Source organism: Euleptes europaea, chromosome 1 (genome assembly GCF_029931775.1).
Source record: "Euleptes europaea isolate rEulEur1 chromosome 1, rEulEur1.hap1, whole genome shotgun sequence".
NCBI lineage: Eukaryota > Metazoa > Chordata > Lepidosauria > Squamata > Sphaerodactylidae > Euleptes > Euleptes europaea.
Window position 1 is genome coordinate 3,333,039 of NC_079312.1, and position 19,975 is coordinate 3,353,013.

The 19,975-nt window shown below is 47.9% G+C and overlaps 1 protein-coding gene across 1 annotated transcript; it reads right to left on the reverse strand.

Moving 5' to 3' along the window:
- Window positions 1–792: 792 nt before the first annotated feature.
- LOC130493435 (zinc finger protein 345-like) lies at window positions 793–17,079 on the reverse strand. Its single transcript, XM_056867172.1, has 6 exons — window positions 16,984–17,079; window positions 16,513–16,598; window positions 14,147–14,177; window positions 13,786–13,912; window positions 2,318–2,693; window positions 793–2,149 (listed from the first exon to the last, which is right to left on the reverse strand). The coding sequence occupies exons 1-6, from the start codon at window positions 17,077–17,079 to the stop codon at window positions 793–795; spliced, it is 2,073 nt and encodes a 690-aa protein (XP_056723150.1).
- Between the last annotated feature and the right edge of the window lie 2,896 nt (window positions 17,080–19,975).

Consider the following 19,975-nt stretch of genomic DNA (forward strand, 5'->3'; position numbering starts at 1 on the left):
ACAGCCATCTTCTGGGCATGGAGTAGGGGTCACTGGGGGTGTGTGTGGGAGGTAGTTGTAAATTTCCTGCATTGTGCAGGGGATTGGACTAGATGACCCTGGTAGTCCCTTCCAACTCTATGATTCAAAGTTTGTAATAAATAACAGGTTGGATAGTTTGGCAAAAATGGTGATTTTTCTGGCCATGAGTTCATCTACTGCTCTTTTGGCAGGAGGCCAAAGCACTCATTCAATAGTCAAACTATCAGTAAATATGGTGTGAGGAGCAAGCAGGGCCAAGAACCTAGACCTCAACCAGATAATCTATTCCTAAATGTCTGTGACTCCCCTCTATATGATGTATTTCTTGCAGTAGGACAAATAACCCACATTTTAGAATAAACCTTATTCCAAATATTGTGGCTAAGAATTGAACATAACCAATACCAGTTCAACAGTTATATACTTCAGACTTGATTTAGCACTAAAACTCAAGATGAGAATGCTCAGAAAGGGTGGGCTTGAGGCTGAAGATTTTGCAACACGGGAAATGCTTGTAGGGTTTCTCTCCTGGGAGAATTCTTTCATGCAAAACATGGCTTAACATTTATATGGTTTCTCCCGTGTGAATTCTTTGGTGTACTTTAAGGTATGTCTTTTGAGAAAAGCTCTTTCCACACTCCAAGCATTTACATGGTTTCTCCCCAGTGTGGATACGTTGATGGCTAATAAGGGCTGAACTGAAAGCAAAGCTCTTTCCACACTCCAAGCATTTATATGATTTCTCCGCAGTGTGGATTTGTCGATGAATAGCTAGGTTACCTCTTTGAGCAAAGTGCTTTCCACACTCCAAGCATTTCTGTGGGTTTTTTTTCCTGTGTGGATACACTGATGCTCAGTCAGCTTTGAACTCGAAGCAAAAGTCTTTCCACACTCCAAGCATTTATGTGGTTTCTCGCCAGTGTGCATTCGGCAATGAGTAGCTAGGTGATCTCTCCTAGCAAAGGTCTTTCCACACTCCAAGCATTTATGTGGTTTCTCCCCAGTGTGGATTAGTCGATGAATAGCTAGGTGACCTCTCTGAGCAAAGCTCTTTCCACACTCCAAGCATTTATGTGGTTTCTCCCCCGTGTGGATATGCTGATGCTGAGTAAGGTGTGACCTCGAAGCAAAGCTCTTTCCACACTCCAAGCATTTATGTGGTTTCTCCCCCGTGTGGATACGCTGATGCTGAGTAAGGTGTGACCTCGAAGCAAAGCTCTTTTCACAATCCAAGCATTTATGTGGTTTCTCCCCAGTGTGGATATATTGATGGTAAGTAAGGTGTGACCTCGAAGCAAAGCTCTTTCCACACTCCAAGCATTTATGTGGTTTCTCCCCTGTGTGGATACGTTGATGTTGAGTAAGGTGTGACCTCAAAGCAAAGCTCTTTCCACACTCAAAGCATTTATGTGGTTTCTCCTCAGTGTGGATACGTTGATGTTGAGTAAGGTATGACCTCGAAGCAAAGCTCTTTTCACACTCCAAGCATTTATGTGGTTTCTCCCCAGTATGGATATATTGATGGTAAGTAAGGTGTGACCTCGAAGCAAAGCTCTTTTCACACTCCAAGCATTTATGTGGTTTCACCCCAGTGTGGATACGTTGATGTTGAGTAAGGTGTGACCTCGAAGCAAAGCTCTTTTCACACTCCAAGCATTTATGTGGTTTCTCCCCAGTGTGGATATATTGATGGTAAGTAAGGTCTGACCTCAAAGCAAAGCTCTTTCCACACTCCAAGCATTTATGTGGTTTCTCCCCTGTGTGGATACGTTGATGTTGAGTAAGGTGTGACCTCAAAGCAAAGCTCTTTCCACACTCCAAGCATTTATGTGGTTTCTCCGCTGTGTGAATACGTTGATGTTGAGTAAGGTGTGACCTCGAAGGAAAGCTCTTTTCACACTCCAAGCATTTATGTGGTTTCTCCCCAGTGTGGATATATTGATGGTAAGTAAGGTGTGACCTCAAAGCAAAGCTCTTTCCACACTCCAAGCATTTATGTGGTTTCTCCCCTGTGTGGATACGTTGATGTTGAGTAAGTTGTGACCTCAAAGCAAAGCTCTTTCCACACTCAAAGCATTTATGTGGTTTCTCGCCGGTGTGGATATGTTGATGTCGAGTAAGCTGTGAACTTGAACCAAAGCTCTTTTCACACTCCAAGCATTTATGTGGTTTCTCCCCAGTGTGGATACGTTGATGTTGAGTAAGGTGTGACTTCGAAGCAAAGCTCTTTTCACACTCCAAGCATTTATGTGGTTTCTCCCCAGTGTGGATATATTGATGGTAAGTAAGGTGTGACCTCAAAGCAAAGCTCTTTCCACACTCCAAGCATTTATGTGGTTTCTCCCCTGTGTGGATACGTTGATGTTGAGTAAGTTGTGACCTCAAAGCAAAGCTCTTTCCACACTCAAAGCATTTATGTGGTTTCTCCCCTGTGTGGATATGTTGATGTCGAGTAAGCTGTGAACTTGAACCAAAGCTCTTTTCACACTCCAAGCATTTATGTGGTTTCTCCCCAGTGTGGATACGTTGATGGTAAGTAAGGTGTGACCTCAAAGCAAAGCTCTTTCCACACTCCAAGCATTTATGCGGTTTCTCCCCTGTGTGGATATGTTGATGTTGAATAAGCTGTGAACTTGAACCAAAGCTCTTTTCACATTCCAAGCATTTATGTGCTTTCTCCCCAGTATGGATTCGTTGATGAATAGCTAGAGTTCCTCTCTGAACAAAGCTCTTTCCACAATCCAAGCATTTATATGGTTTCTCCCCAGTGTGGATTCGTCGATGAATAGCTAGGTTATCTCTCTGAGCAAAGCTCTTTCCACACTCCAAGCATATATGTGGTTTCTCCCCTGTGTGGATATGTTGATGTCGAGTAAGCTTTGAACTTGAAGCAAAGCTCTTTCCACACTCCAAGCATTTATATGGTTTCTCCCCAGTGTGGATTCGTCGATGAGTAGCAAGGAGGCAATTCTTAGCAAAGCTCCTTTCACACTCCAGACATTCATGTGTCTCTCTGTTATGGAGTCGTTGATGGCCAGAAGAGTCTCTCTTCCAACCCAAGCTCCTTCTGTTCGAGTATTTATCAGCTTTCTCCCCGGTATTAATTTTTTTGTGTGTATCAGAGACCTGGGATTCAGCACCCTCAGAGGCAGAGCATTCATTCGCCCTCTTCCGGTTTGTTCCAGTGTTTCTTTTCTGCTCTTTTTTGTTGAACAGGAGGTGTTTGGGTTCTTTCTCGGATTTCTTCCATGGACAATCAGCCTCTAGAATAAAGAGAAAAGACTGGTAAGACATTCAAGGAATAGCAGAATCAAGAATAGAAGGCCTTAGTGGCTCTTGTTAAAGACATAACAAAAATCCCTTGAAGGGGAAACAAATCCTGCCCTGTATTAATCTGTTGCTGATTCTGGTGGGTAGTTCGATAGAGACACGGTGGCTCAGTGTTTAGAAGCAATCTCTCTGTAAAGAAAGATGCTTTGGATCTGCATCTCCAGGGACTCCTGTTGACCACCGTGTGGAAGGGGAGGCTGGATTTCAGGGATCTCTAGCCAATCTCTTCCTGGATTCAAACACAGCACTGATGGCATTGACTGGAGAGTTTGAAGTAGAGCTATACTCCTGAAGTATGGAATCCCAATCTGAGCTCAAAACTTATATAGCTCACCATACTCTCTACCCCCAGGTAAATTTAGCTGCTCAGACTCTGTGTTCTGGGACCCTGCTTGAAGTGCTGAGGCAGGTGGTGTCTAGAGACTGAGCATTTTCAGTGGTGGCCCCTCATCTAGGGGCTGACCCTCCCTTTGAAGCTCAACTGGAGCTTACCTTCCTATCTTTTCAAAGCAAGGCCAAAGCATGTCTTTCCAACCAGGTGTCAGGCTGTTATCTCGGTTTAGATGTTTCCTTTCGTTTCTCTGCTGAACCGTCCAGACTCAAGGACGGCTACACATACCAAAGCCTGGGAACGCCACTCCTGGGAAATAATGCTCTGTTTATGCTTTGTAATCTCCCGCCGTTTCTCTGCCTTATATTTCCAAATAACGGGCAAGACAAGCCATAGCTGTCATCTTGCCTTCAATGCACTGTATTGCCTATTTGACCAGTAAAGCCATCTGCTTGGAATCTGATTGTCTCTGTGGTAATTTCTGGTTCGATGGGTCAAGAGCTCACATTATGACAGCTATCGCTTTCTTCATCGGTTCTTTAGTCAAGCTGGAGCCCTGGAGGGTTCGCCTGCCACTCGGATGGGAGCTAGGAGGGCGCTCTCCCAGTGAACCGTGACTACTGTTTCTTGGAACCCTGGAGTCCTCCTCAGAGGATCCTACCCTCCTACGGGACATAGTAGCTGAACTCTTTCGGACTAATTCAGAGGTTTGCCGCTTGAGTGGACTGGTCCAGACGCAGTGGCGATCTCTAGTTTTTTTTTTAATATATATTTTTTTATTGCATTGGAAGTCATTTTACATCTCCATACCTTTATAATTACAATTTACACTTTCCTTCTTCCAATACAAGTTTCCCCCTTTCCCTCCCCCCACGGACCAATCCATAATATCATATTTTCATATTTTCAGCCATGAGCATAGCCTTTTTAGTTTTACTAAAGTCTCTTCGTTGGCTTCTCCTCTTTTCACCCAATTAATATATGGGTTCCACTTAGTCTTCATTTCCATTTCTTCTGTTTCTCCCATCGTCTGTTGTTTTAAGTATCCCAATACATCTGTTTGCACGTATTCGAACACATAATTATTCCACCTGTCCATAGTCCACTTTGTTTTATCTTTCCATCCAAAAGCTATAACTGCGTGAGCTGCTAATATCATCGCTTTAAACATCTCTTGTTCACTCTTTTCTACCTTCTCACAACCCATTATTCCCATAAACATCAGGTCTACAGTTACTTGAAGTGTAATCTTAAACAATTCTCTAATTTTACTAAGTATTTTGTTCCAAAATTCTACTACCCTTGGACACTCCCACCACAAATGTGAGAACCACCCCTCTTTCGCATTATAATGCCAACAATTCGGTCTCATTCCTTTAATCATATGTGCTATTTGGGCCGGTGTTCGGTACCACTTCAGCATTATTTTCCTTTCCAACTCTTTATATCTATCCATCTTCAACATTTTAATACCCTTCATCATTTTATTCACCATTTGTGTTGATATTGTGGTTTCTTTTGCCCATTTTGCCTGTATTATTCTAATCATAAATTCTTTGTCTCTTATCATCATTCTGTATATTTTCCCTGCTAATCCTTTTCTAATATATGCTTCACTCTTTATTAACTCTTCCAATTCATTGTCCTCTCTTTTCATACATTCTCCCCATCTTCCTTGTTTTACTGCTTCATATAGTCCCCTCAGTCCCAGCCAATGTCTTTGGCCCACTTCATCTAATACTCTCTGAAAAGGTTTCAAATTTCCTTGGTGATCTAATATGTCCTTCACTCTATAATAACCCTTATTTTTCATTTTTAACCCTAAGTTACCATCTATAATACTTTCTTTCACACAGACTATTGGGGTCCATCTTGATTGTTTGTTCATCCACTTCATTTTCCATTTCTTCCAAACACTCAATACTGCCCGTCTCGGGCCCTTGGTTAATCGTAAAGCTTTATTTAAATTTTCTGTAAATACCCCATATTTCCCCATACCTTGATTTAATTCATTCTCTACTCTTATCCATTTCATATTTTCAGCTCCCTCAATCTCCATCAATGCTTTTAAATGAAATGCTTCATAATACTGTTGTAATTGTGGGAGACCCCATCCCAATTCCTCCTGAGGCGCATAAATAATTTTCTTCATTACTCTTGCCTTCTTTCCTCCATATACCCATTTCCTAATAGCTTCATCCCACGCACCCACTTGCCGTGAATCTAGTTCCACCGGGAGAGTCTGAAACAAGTACATCATTTTTGATATTATAAACATTTTGGCTGCCCTAATTTTATTTAGTATACTCAAGTTTTTATTCTTCCATTCCTCCATCTTCTTACTCATCTTTTTCCATATCTCCTTATAAATAATATTTACCATTCTTTCTATATTCTTTGGTAACTGTACTCCCAAGTATTTAATTTTTTTAACGCCTGTTTTCATTCCTGTATATTTCCTGGAGTGGCGATCTCTAGTGAGGGTTCTCTGGATGTTAACGTCGGAGGATACTAATGCTTGTTTAGACCTCCAGGATTTTGATCAGTTGCTGGATGATGCCCGGCTGGCAACTGAGGACTTACAAATACTAACCGGTTTATTGGATAAGCTTATTGCCCGTGAGACTCTCTCATCCACGGCTCTTAAGCGTCCTGTCGCCTTGGGGGAAGGTACCATGGCGGGGGCTGCACCGGCAGGTTTTTCTTTGGTACCCAATGCAGCTGACTGTCAAGCTGAAGCCAAGAGGGTCGCTATCCAGACAGCCCTCCTCTTTGCGGATTGTACAAAGGATACCACGATAACCACCTTGGCTCAACGTTTGACCCCGACGTTCGGGGCCGATGCACCCGCGGTCGCGGTCCGAGTGCAACCATTGTTAGGTGGGGAAACCGACCCCCTACTCAAGCTCCTGGAAACAGAACTTCTACCGCACATTACCGCAGCTGCAGCGCTGAGACTTGAAAACGCACAGGCTCTCGCGGATAGGGAAGCTGCTGAAGCGGCTAAGGCGGAAGCCGAGGCTCAAGCCGCAAGAGATAAAGAGCAGCTGTTGGCTGCGGATCGGGCGCGGACAGGAGGCAGCCCCAAAGACTCCGGACGGAGCGGTCCTCCATTGGGTCTGTCGTTTTCCCCGGTATTTGCCCCGTCGCGCACGACCCAACGCGCACGCCGCCTCGCAGAACGACGCCAAGACTCCGATGAGTCTGAGGAAGAGGACTTGTATGGGGACAGTTCTCAATGGGCCACAAGTTTTCGCACAAGCAAACCTCATCGTACAGGTGGCCCGGGTGAGGACGTTCACCTGTTACGAGCTCAAAATCGGGAACTATCTGGCCGTGTAGATCAACTCCAGGAACTAATGGAACGCTTGCTTCAGGACAACAGGCAGTTACAGCAGGCCCTGACAGCCCCGGCACAACCCGTTCCACAGGGGGCTGCAGTACCGATTCCACAGGGAGTGCCAGTCCAGCCACCCGCTAATGTGCCTGTTCAACCCCTGGTTCCCGGAGGTCCCGTGCTACCTGCACCCAGGGCACCCGTGCAACCGGGCCAACCTATGCCCGGTCCTTGGAAACAACTCAAATTAAAAACTACTTACGATGGATCTCTCGAAACCCTGCCCTGCTTCTTGCATCAGGTAGACAGTTATATGCGAGAACAAGGACAGTTCTTCCCTACAGAGGACAGCCGGGTTCGCTATGTGGCTTCCCTTTTGACAGGTAAAGCAGCGGACTGGATGGTCCTCCAGTTCGACACCCGATCCCGCTCTATCCGTTCCCTCAACAATTTCATGACTGCTTTACGGAGGAGGTTTGAGGATCCCTTTCTGGGGGAATGAGCCAAAGCGGAGCTTCTACAATTAAGACAAGGCTCTACTCCAGTTCGAGAATTTGCCGATGAATTCCAGAGACTAGCAAGTAGAATTGTGGGCTGGCCCGAAGCCACCCTGGTTCACCATTTCAGGGAAGCCTTACACCCTGACATTTTGAACTGGTCGTATATGCGGGGTGATCCCGACACCCTCGAGGATTGGATTCTATTAGCCGAGGAGGTGGAAAGCCGCCGGCGCTTTATTTCCCTTGTCCGCCAAAGAAACAAGGAGAAAAGCGTCCAAAAGCCCCAGCCCAAGGCACTGCTCCCCAATCCACGGAAGCCCGCGCGTCTGCCCCAGGATCGCGAAACAAGGTTCCAAAGAGGAGCTTGCCTCACTTGTGGGGAACTGGGCCACTTTGCGGCAGTCTGCCCACATCGCCCTGAACCCTTTCGCCCCAGCATGGCACCCCGAGCTCGAGGTCGACCTCAACGCAGAGGCACCGCAGCCACCCGCAGCGCAGCGCCGGGGAGACCCATACCCTCTGCACTTCACGTTGAGGACTCATCTCACCTTCCTACATCGAGTGACCCCGCCGGGTCCCGGATTACAAATGTCCCATTGGGGGACAACTCTCCTTATTCTGACGAAGAGAACCCATGGAATCCTCCAGCGTTGAATCTTGAAACCCCCCTTGATTTGTCAAAAAACGGCTCCGGTCTGTGGTGAGTGGAGCGTCTCCACAGACCCCTGCAGAATCTCCTGCTAAACCGAAAGCTCCCACCAAGGTGAAGGAAGTGGAAACCACCGTTTATGTGGACGCAGTTTTACAACACTATAAAGGTGGTCCCCAACTACCCGTTAAGGCACTCATTGACTCCGGTTGCGGTCGCACTCTAATCAATGAGGCCACTTTTGCAGCACTCAAAGTCAAATCCGAGGCTTTACCAGCCCCCGTCCAATTTGCCCAAATGGACGGAAGCCATTTCAAGGGGGGCCCAGTTGATCATCGCACTACAGAGGTGGCGATGGGTATTGGCTCCCACTGGGAGCAAATAGACTTTACCATAGCCCCTATCCGATTTGAAGTGGCCTTGGGAATTAACTGGATTAAAGGTCATAGTCCCAGTATAGACTGGGAAACGAACACTATCTCCTTTGCCAACCCCAAATGCCATCAGCACCGACAGCAAGTCGCGGTGCTGTCTCCACCCGCTCCAGCATTAACCTCCGATGTCCCATCGCCGCCGACCCTACCTGATGTATACCAGGACTTTGCGGATGTCTTCAACATTAAAGAATGTGATGCCTTGCCCCCCCACCGGGCCACTGACTGTGCAATTGAGGTGGTGAAGGACTGCACATTAACCAAGAGTAAGATTTACCCTATGAGCGCTTCCGAGCGCACTGTACTACGGGACTTTTTGGACGAAAACCTTGCCAGAGGGTTCATTCGCCCATCGAATGCCCCAAACTCAGCCCCCGCATTTTTCGTCCGAAAAAAGGAGGGCGACCTTCGCCTATGCATCGACTTCCGAAAGCTCAATGCAGTTACCCAAGCTAACGCCTACCCTATACCGCTGATTTCAGATATTTTGGGGCAGTTGCAGGAGGGTCGTATATTCTCCAAGTTGGACTTAGTAGAAGCCTACTACCGGGTCCGTATCCGCGAGGGAGACGAACCCCTCACTGCCTTCTCTAGCTGTTTTGGAATGTTTGAATTCCTTGTGATGCCTTTCGGGTTGAAAGGGGCCCCGGGGGTCTTCATGCAACTCATCAACGAAATCCTTCACGATTTACTGTACCGCGGGGTGGTGGTTTATTTGGATGACATTCTTATTTATTCAAAAACCATGGATGAACATGTCGCTCTGGTCCAAGAAGTTCTGCAGCGCCTGCGCAATCACCAACTCTTTGCAAAGTTGGCTAAATGCGAATTTCATCAGAGCAGAATAACGTTCTTAGGATACATAATCTCCCACCATGGCCTTAGCATGGACCCGGCCAAGGTCCAATCCGTCCTCGATTGGACTCCTCCCTCCAACCGCAAACAAGTGCAACAGTTTCTAGGTTTTGCTAATTTCTATCGTGGATTCATCCCTAACTTCGCCCAAGTGGCGCTACCCATTACCGACCTGCTGAAAACAAAGGGTAAAGGAAGCTCGGCTACGTTACCCTCCGCTAAGATACTGTGGACTGATCAATGCCAGGCCGCTTTTGTAGCCCTCAAACGCCTTTTCACTTCGGAGCCCGTGCTACGGCACCCAGACCCGAATCAAATGTTCATTGTGCAAGTCGATGCCTCCGACGTGGCGATGGGAGGGGCCCTTCTCCAAAGAGGACCGGATGGTCTCCTTCACCCTTGCGCTTACTTCTCGAAGAAGTTTGCGCACTCCCAATTGAACTGGCCCATTTGGGAGAAAGAGGCATCGGCCGTTCACCATGCACTCACTCTATGGCGACAGTTCCTGGAGGGGTCTAAAGTACCCTTTGAAGTCTGGACCGATCACAAAAATCTAGCTGCCCTCACGGGGACCCATAAATTGTCCGCGAAACAGCAGCGTTGGGCAGATTTCTTTGCTCAGTTTCGTTTCGTTCTGAAGCATGTCCCTGGAAAACAAAACATTCTCGCAGATGCTCTCTCCCGACTGCCTCAGTACCCGGTGAAACTCGATCGGCCGACAGACTCTTTATTTACGCCCGCGCAAAGAGAAGCCCTACCCGTGCTGGCCGTACAAACCCGATCCCAAACGCTGCCCCCACAACGGAAGCACGGGACCGACGCACCAGCTCCTCCAACCCAACCGGCAGCCAAGCCGCCTGCAGTCAGCGCACCACCGCACGTAAGCGCTTCCCCCTCGTCGACCCCCATATCTGCCCCTGCTTCCACCGTAAAACAGGGGGGGTTCCCATCTCCGAGTCTTTCTTAAACTCCCTTCGGGCACAATGCCTAATGGAACGCTCCGCTCAAACCCTGCCTCCCGATATAATCGAACGAGGAGGTTGTTGGTACAAAGACTCGAAATTGTACGTGCCCAAAACACTCCGAAAAGAAATCTTACATTTGGCTCATGGAGTAAAAACAGCTGGACACTTTGGGTTCCTAAAGACCCTTCACCTGTTGCGCAGCTGTCCTGTTTGCGCCACGGTCAAACGTTCTCAAGGCAAACCTCCAGGACTACTGCAACCACTTGAAACACCCAGCCAACCCTGGGAAGTGATTGCTATGGATTTTATGACGGATCTCCCTCTCAGCGGGGGAAAAACTGTGTTATGGGTTATCACTGACTTATTTTCTAAGCAAATACATTTGGTTCCATGTGCGGGGATCCCCTCCGCTCAGAAGTTGGCCCGCCTCTTCGTGTCACATGTCTTTAGACTACATTCGTTTCCGAGCAAGATAATCTGCGACCGCGGAAGTAGTTTCGTTGCTAAGTTTTGGAAAGCTTTTCTTAAATTGGTGGGGGTGGAACAAGGGTTGTCTAGTGCATACCATCCCCAAACGGACGGTCAAACTGAACGTGTCAATGCTGTACTTGAATGTTATTTGCGCTGTTATGTCAATTACCACCAAGATGACTGGGTAGAACTGTTGCCTTTTGCAGAATATGCCTACAATAATGCTGTGCATCAATCCACAGGTTTCAGCCCGTTTTATGCAGTATATGGACAGGACTTCGGTCCTATCTCCCCTGTAGAAGGGTCGGAGGGGGAGGGGGATGCCGACATTGCCTCATGGGCTCACACCCTCCGTACAACATGGCCCTGGCTGATTAGCAACCTGGACCAAGCCAAGCGCAATTACAAAGCGCAGGCTGACAAGCATCGTTCCCCAAATATGGACCTACAAGTGGGTGACCTGGTATACCTTTCCACCAAGAATCTACGCTCCACCCGTCCTTGCCATAAGCTCAGTGCTAGATACATCGGCCCATTTCCCATCACCCGCCTAATAAATCCTGTCACGATGGAACTGTCTCTCCCCAAAACTCTGAGGCGTGTGCACCCCGTTTTCCATGTCAGCCTTCTAAAGACCCATGTTGCTTCCCCTCAATGGCACCCGGAGCCCCCTCCTGAACAACCCATAATGGTGGGGGGGGAGGAACATTTCGAAGTCTCCAAAATTCTGGATTCCCGCATACACCATGGGGCCTTGCAATACCTGATCCGCTGGAAACACTTCCCCCCTGCCTATGACGAGTGGGTTCGCGCGCGGGATGTCTCCGCCCCCAAACTCGTCAGCGCCTTTCACGATGCCTACCCGGACAGACCGGCCCCCTTGTCGGATGGGAGGGGGACTTAAGGGGAGCAGGATGTCAGGCTGTTATCTCGGTTTAGATGTTTCCTTTCGTTTCTCTGCTGAACCGTCCAGACTCAAGGACGGCTACACATACCAAAGCCTGGGAACGCCACTCCTGGGAAATAATGCTCTGTTTATGCTTTGTAATCTCCCGCCGTTTCTCTGCCTTATATTTCCAAATAACGGGCAAGACAAGCCATAGCTGTCATCTTGCCTTCAATGCACTGTATTGCCTATTTGACCAGTAAAGCCATCTGCTTGGAATCTGATTGTCTCTGTGGTAATTTCTGGTTCGATGGGTCAAGAGCTCACACCAGGCTTTAACTTTGGAGTTGAGCTCTGTTGTGGTCTTCTTCTGACCTGAGAAGTGTTCTCGGGATATTTTTGAATGGCTATTTTGATGCTCTTCTTGTGCCCATGGCTTTTTAAATTGATCAGTTAAGAAGAATTTAGGATCTTATGCTAATTTTTTTTATTTTTGAGCCAACTTGAGAGGGCTGTGGAGAGGCGGCATACAAATAAATCAAGCCGAGCACTCTATAAACATGTCCAGCTAAGCCAGCATTCCCCACCCCCCAGTTTTAACTTCTCTTTCACCCTTCAGCTGGGGAAATTTAGCCCAAGAGGAGTCCCACACACTTCTACCACACAAGTAAGCAGATATCTGCTGATCTCTCTCTTCTGCATCTTGGACAAGCAGATCTTCTGCTCCTTCCAATGAGGATATGCAATCTGGTTTGGGAACCAGACATCCTTCTTTGGGAGAAAGAAGCAAACGGGTGACTTCCAGACATCCCAACTGCAAGAAATATCCAGATTTTAAAACCAAGCCTGAGCCCATACATAGCCACCAGGATACGGTATCTTAGCCCCCACCCAAGGCAAACAGGATCCAGCAACCCAGTCCACTGTGGCTCTGACGAAGAGCCACTGTCTAAGGGCTCCTCTCCCTTGGAAGAGACTCCACAGTCCCTCCAAGATGGGAACAGGTGGTGATGGATCCCCAAAACTCCAATTTACATTTTTTAAAGACTTATCATCTGTTTTCTGTATTGAGGACATTTTTCATACCACTCAACCTGAAAAGTGCTCAGAACGGCATACATTCTCTTCTTTCTCTCCAGCCCAGAACAGGAAAACAGCACCTCCCCACATGAACTCAAGAGAAGCCAGGCAGGCAGGCATTCAGCAAGTGAAGCTCATCACAACAGAGTCAAACTTCCCCTGGTAAAATCTCAGTTTTTTACTATGTTCTTCCGGGCTCTGCAGCCTCATTTACTCATTCTGTGAGCCATGCCTAAGCCTACAGTGGCGCAAGTAGAATGAACAAAGCAAAGGGACCCCTAATCACCCCCTCTGCCAACCCACACTTTTCCTCCCTCAATTCCTATGCGAGGCTGTAATGTCCTTGAGGCCAGTAAATTCTTTGAACTTTGGAAAATGCATACTGAGGGCCCTGGACCAATACAAATCTTATTTTCAGTGCTCATTTCCATAGCTGCTCTGAAAAGCCAAAGAGGATGACCTGTTGACATCCCAGAAACTGTTGTTGAGGACAATCCCCCTCCTGCCCTGCTTTCTGTGGATTTTCACCTGCACTGACGATTTTGTTCCCCCTGAAGAACAATGAGCCCTCTCAGTCCTCCATGACCAGTCTGGGGTGGGCCTTCCTCCTCTGCTGTGTTCCTTTTCCTTTACAAACTAGCTTACACACTGATATTTACGGATTCCAGTACATATGCAGAACAACTTCCCTTCCCTGCCTAAGGACTTTGTACATATCCCTTCTGAGAATATCCATCGGAAGAGCCCTGGAAGTCGGGGAAAGTACGTCAAGTCACAGCTGACTTACTAAATACTAAACAGGGCCAACCAGGCTTAGCTTCCTAGATCAGGCTAGCCTGGGCCATCCAGGTCAGAGCTGGAGCCCTTCTTAGGAGGAAAGACTTTGGCCTTCAGCATCTGTGAATCAAGGGAAAGGAGAGCCTTACCCAGAGAGGCCACATTCTGATAATTGTCCTCCATGACTTCTTTGTGAATCCTTCTTTGGTCCGGATCCAGCAGAGCCCACTCCTCCTCAGTGAAACGAACACACACCTCCTCAAAGGTCACCAGACCCTGAAAAGAGAAACAAACAAATATCTCTCTGTTGTCACAGATAACATAAGAATTCTTCCCCTTCTAAGTGCAATCCAAAAGGACGATGTTTATGTTCAAGACTCAGACCTCCATCAGATGTTTTCATTTTCAATCCAGCAAGCAGGAGAAATAGCAGCCGAGGAAAAACGACAGAAAGAGAGTCTCCTGGGCCTACAAAGCACCCAGGGGCATGAGCCGCATTTCCAAACTTACCCGATCAGGCCGCACGGAAGTTGCTTTCCCTCTGCCAGAAAGAGACGGCAAAGAATCCATTGTTGCTTTTAAGGCACCACCTGGAAGTATAAAAAGGTAGCTCTATGGCACTTTATGCTCTCCTAGTACTTTGCCTTTCAGTTCCTTGAGGGGGAATGGAATAAGGTTCTCCCCGTATTGGCTCAGGGTTGCAACTATCCTTGCATCCCTATTTCGGATAATTTTTTGCTTCCACACTTTTGACAAATCTAGTCTTAATCATTATCATATACAAAACTGTGGTCTGTCCAGAATCCATAAGGAAGAACTAACAGGCCCTACTAAACCCATGGGCAGAACCACAGGTACTACCTTTCACAATGGTGGGCAAGAAGAGAGCATATGGGAAAAGGCAGCCTTGCGACTAGTGGAATACCAAACACTTCCCTTCTTGACTTCCCAGCTGGGTGACACAGTGAAAAGAGGCCACTGACACATCCTCTCCATTAGAGTCACCTCACTTCTTCTGAATTTCCCCCCATTCTACAGTCCTAGCCCAAAGATATTATTGCATCTTACTGAGAATCTTTGTTAAATTCAAATATAGAATCATAAGATCGTCGAGTTGGAAGGGACCACCAGGGTCTTCTAGTCCAACCCCCTGCACAATGCAGGAAATTCACACCTAACTCCCCCCCCCACACCCCTAGTGACCCACACTTCATGCCCAGAAGATGGCCATGATGCCCTCCCTCTCATCATCTGTCTAAGGTCAAAGAATCAGCATTGCTGACCGATGGCCATCTAGCCTCTGCTTAAAAACTTCCAGGGAAAGAGAGCTCACCACCTACCGAGGAAGCCTGTTCCACTGAGGAACTGCCCTGTTAGAAAGTTCTTCCTACTGTCTAAACAGGAAGTCTTTTGATTTAATTTCAACCCGTTGCTTCTGGTCAGACCTTTTGGGGCAACAGAAAACAACTTGGCACCATCCTCTATGTGACAGCCCGTCAGGTACTTGAAGATGGTTACCATATCCCCCTCTCAGTCTTCTCCTCTTCAGGATAAACATACCCAGCGCCTTCAATCTTTCCTCACAGGACTTGGTCTCCAGACCCCCCTCACCATCTTTGTTGCCCTCCTCTGGACGCATTCCAGCTTGTCTACATTCTTGTTAAGTGGTGGTGCCCAAAACTAAACACAAAGCTCTAGGTGAGGTCTAACCAGAGCAGAGTAAAGTGATACCATCACCTCACGTGATCTGGACACTAAACCTCTGCTGATGCAGCTCCAGATCACATTTGCCTTTTTAGCCACCGCATCACACTGCTGGCTCACTAAGACCCCAAGATCCTTTTTGCACACACTACTGCTGAGACAAGTCTCCCCCATCCTATAATTATGGATATGATTTTTCATGCCTAAATGCAGAACTTTACATTTATCTCTGTTGAAATGCATTTAATTCGTTTTAGCCCAGTTCTCCAGCTTGTCAAGATCATCCTGTATCCAGGCTCTGTCTTTTACCGTACTTGCTACCCCTCCCAATTTAGTATCATCTGCAAATGTAATAAGCATCCCCTCTATTCATCCAAATCATTTATAAAGATGTTGAACAAAACAGGGCCCAGGACAGATCCCTCAGGCACTCCACTAACCACTCCTCTCCAAGTGGATCTCACCTTCCAATCTGTTGATGGCCCGACATTATAGTATCTAATCTGCTTAACGAATAATACCTAATCTGTTTACTGATTGACTTTTAATCATTTGTATATTCTGTCTCGAGTCCCAGATAGAAAGCCGGAGTATAAAAGAACCTATTAAATGTATTAATAATAAATATATGAACATTTTACTGATGATAAGGATCACAAAATATCATATTCATAGAGAATGACAAGGCCAGTGATGTCCCACTGCCAAACATGGGTGAGACCACTTTTGGACAAGACTTTCCGTACCCTGGCACTCAATTCCTAGTCAGATGAAAGGGAGTTTTGAAAGCATCCAACTGCCGCCTTCCACAACCCTGTCTTCAAGGTTTCTCAACTCTAGACACTCCTCGCCTAGTTGAAAACTGGGAAGCAAAAAGGTTTTTCTCTAAATGTATCAGAAGTTCCTACGGCCTAAGAGCTCCTGAAATCTTAAGATATTGTCCCCGTTTATTGGCCCAATGCAGTATTTTCACAATTTTTGACATTAACCATCATCATTTGAGTTTGGAGCAAGTTTGGTCCTCAACTTCCTGACTGTATTCGTCCAATTATCTTGCAATGAAAATAAATCAAATCAATTTTACTTCCCCAACCAGAACTTCTAAACTAAGAAGCTGGAGCGAAACATCTTTCCCACACAGGACAAAGGGGTGGGGGTATCAGAACACCTACACTCGAGGAGGCCGTGCAGTGGGCCTTTCAACCTTACCCAGAAAAGCTGCTTTGTGGAAAGGTTCCTTCCGGATCTTCTCCTGCACCTGAAACAGAAGTGGAGATCCCAGAAAGGGGAGGCTGATGAGAAAAAAAAGAGGAAGCAGGATAGGAGGGGTTCCAAGAAGGTGGGGCAACCCATGTCGATTTCGGGGATATCCTGGATTTTATCCTGTTTCCCCCGCCCCCAACACTACAAAGATGAAACCCTCTCACCTGATTCTTGTCCTCTGCCTGGCTCAAGAGGAAGCCTTCTGCCAGGGCCACTGCCTGGCAACTGGTCTCCGGCCCACAGTCCCTGATCCAGTTCCCCATCTCCGGGGGCAGGATGGCCAGGAATTGCTCCAGGATCACCAGGTCCAGCATCTCCTTCTTGCTGTGCCTTTCTGGCTTCAGCCACTGGAGACAAAGTCGGTGGAGTTGGCTGCAGACCTCTCGGGGGCCCTCTGCCTCCTGGTAACGGAGCTGCCGGAATTGCTGGCGTTGCACATCTGAAAGGAGGAAGTTGTCTTCCGGGCTCTTTTGCATGGTTCCTTCCCACAGTTCCTTTCTGCTCCCAGCCTCGGAGGCATCGGGACCTTTTCTTGATTCAGGGAGAGCTGAGTCCGGCTCTCCCTTCATCCTCTTCAAAGAGGCTCCACCTGGACCGACAGATCACCTCCCTCCTCTGCCAGATTCTTCTGTTCAGGCAAGAGACGGATCTCTGACCACCTGTGAAGCCAAGATTGATATTAGGATTGACATTTGGTGTGTGTGTGTGTGTGTGTGTGTGTATACATACATGCGCACATGTGACATCTGCATCTGAAGAAGTGAACTCTAATTCACAAAAGCTCCTACTAGAACCAAGGTTGTTATTTTGCTACCACAGCCTAACTCTGAAATGAGTGGATAAGTAGCAGGAGGGGACAAGCAGTGTAGTGGTGAGATTGTCAGGTTAGATCTGGGAGACACAGGTTCGAATCCCCACTCTGCCTCAGAAGCTTGCTGGGTGACCTTGGGCCAGTCACACTTCCTGAGGCTGATTTACCTTACAGGGCTGTTGTGAGGATAAACTGGAGAAAGGGAGAACATGGCAAGCCACTTTGGGTCCCCACTGGGGATAAAAATGGAGCGATAAATGATCTGAGAAACATTAAATAAAGATGACTGAGGCCAGGGGACTGGGGTCCCTGAGAGTTAAGTGGTGCAGAGAGGGAAGCCAGCTCAAGGTGGACTCGACTGTCCATCGCTCTGAGGTTGGAAAAATGAGCACCCAGCTTGCTGGGGGTAGAGTGTAGATAACTGGGGAAGGGGATGGCAAACCACCCCGTAAAACAGAGTCTGCCTACGAAACGTCAGGTTGTGACGTCTCCCCTTGGGTCAGTAATGACCCAGCGCTTGCAAAGGGGATTACCTTTACCTTGGAAAGCTACAGACAGGGAACAAGACGCAGGGTGGCGCCACTTAAAGAGTCCAAGAGGTGCCGGATGGCCCCAATCCTGCTGCAGACAACTGCAGAGGATCCAAACAGCAGCTGGGCTTGTTCACAGAAACCAGCAGAGCTGTGGAGGAGCTGGAGAAGAGGCAGGAAGACACAGGAACACATGAAGCTGTCTTATACTGAATCAGACCTTTGGTCCATCAAAGTCAGTCTTGTCTACTCAGACCAGCAGCGGCTCTCCAGGGTTTCGGGCAGAGGTCTTTCACATCACCTACTTCCCTGATCCCTTTAACTGGAGATGCCGGGGATTGAACCTGGGACCTTCTGCATGCCAAGCAGATGCTCTACCACTGAGCCACAGCTCCTCCCCTGGTTTTGAACTCTGAAGTTCCCAATCGCACGACAGAGACCACCCTCCAAAACAGCCATTTTCTCCAGGGAGTCAGATGATCTCTGTCATCTGGTGTCCAGGTGGAATTCTGGGAGATCTCCAGGTCCCACCTGGAGGATGGCAACTCGAAACCTGGAAGCAACCTCTGGGTGACTTCATACCACCCGACTTGCGTGACTCAACTAGGTTTGGCTACTCGCTACTTCCAGGGACTGCGAGACCCAGATTTGAATCCCCATCATGCTACAGAAGCTCACTGGGTACTTTGGGAACAGTCACATACTTTCAGCTTAACCTACTTCACAAGGTTGTTGTGCAGCTACAAAGGAGAGGAGAATGTGAGCTGCTTTGGTTTGCGCTGTGGAGAAAGGTGGGATATAAATGAGGCAGGGAAAGGGGAGAGGAGATGGGGATTGGAGGGGGAGAGAAAAAGGAGATAGTGTGGGGAGGGGGATGCAGGGGAAAAAGAGGTGCCACCCCACAAGTCCCTGAGGGTTCCCTACCACCCAAGTGGGCCTGGCCCAATGGCAGACACCAAACAACCGGAACACAGTTTTCCTATGTGGAGGCTGCCGGGGGGGTTGGGGCTGAAGACAGAGGGGCAGATAAAGCTGAAGGCTGTTGGGTGGGAAGGAGATGGGGTTGCCATCTCCAAGTTAGGATTTGGGGGGTTAGAACCTGGGGAGGGTGGTCGATGAGGTGGGAAGGAGATGGGGTTGCCATCTCCAAGTTAGCATTTGGGGGGTTAGAACCTGGGGAGGGTGGTCGATGAGGTGGGGAGGGACCTCAGAGGAGTACAACGCCATAGCCTCCACCCTCCAAAGCGGCCATTTCCTCCAGGGGAACCAAGGTTGCCAACCTCCAGGTGGGGCCTGCAGATCTCCCAGAATTACAACTGATCTCCAGAATACAGAGATCCTTTCCCCTGGAGAAACTGGCTGCTTCGGAGGGTGGAATGTATGATATTGTACCCCACTGAGGTCCCCCACTCCCCAAATCACGCCCCAGGGTCTACCCCCAAATCTCCAGGAATATCCCAACCTGGAGCAGGCAACAGTAAGGGGGAACTGATCTCTGTAGTTGGGAGATGAGTTGTGATGCCAGAAGATCTGCAGTCCCCCCGCCTGGAAGTTGGCAACTCTAGAAGAAGGAAAGACAGAAGCAGGAAAAGGGGAGAGGCTAAGGGGGCTTTCAGGAAAGGGAAAGAGGAAATAGGGGAGGAGGGGGCAATGAGATGCTTCCCCCAAGTCCTTGTGGGTTCCCATTGGTAGATCAAGATTTTTGCCCTACAAGAAAGCAAAGCGAGGCAGAGATCCTTCAGTTTGCGGCTGGTTTGAGAAGCCCGAGGCTGACTTTTGAGATCTTGGTGGCGCATCAAGAAGGGGGTTGGGCTGTCCCAGGTGTCCGTGACCCCAAAAGGGGAGGCAGGTTTCCAGCCAGGAGAGATCTTGCACCACTAAAGGCCACCCAAGGGTGTATTATTTAACCTTTAGTATTTAGCACCTGCGATCAGCAAAAGACAAAAGAGACCCCCTCACCTCTGCAGGAGTATATCGTATACCTTGCAGCTGTGGACAAGTTTACATCGGGACTACAAAACGCAGCATACA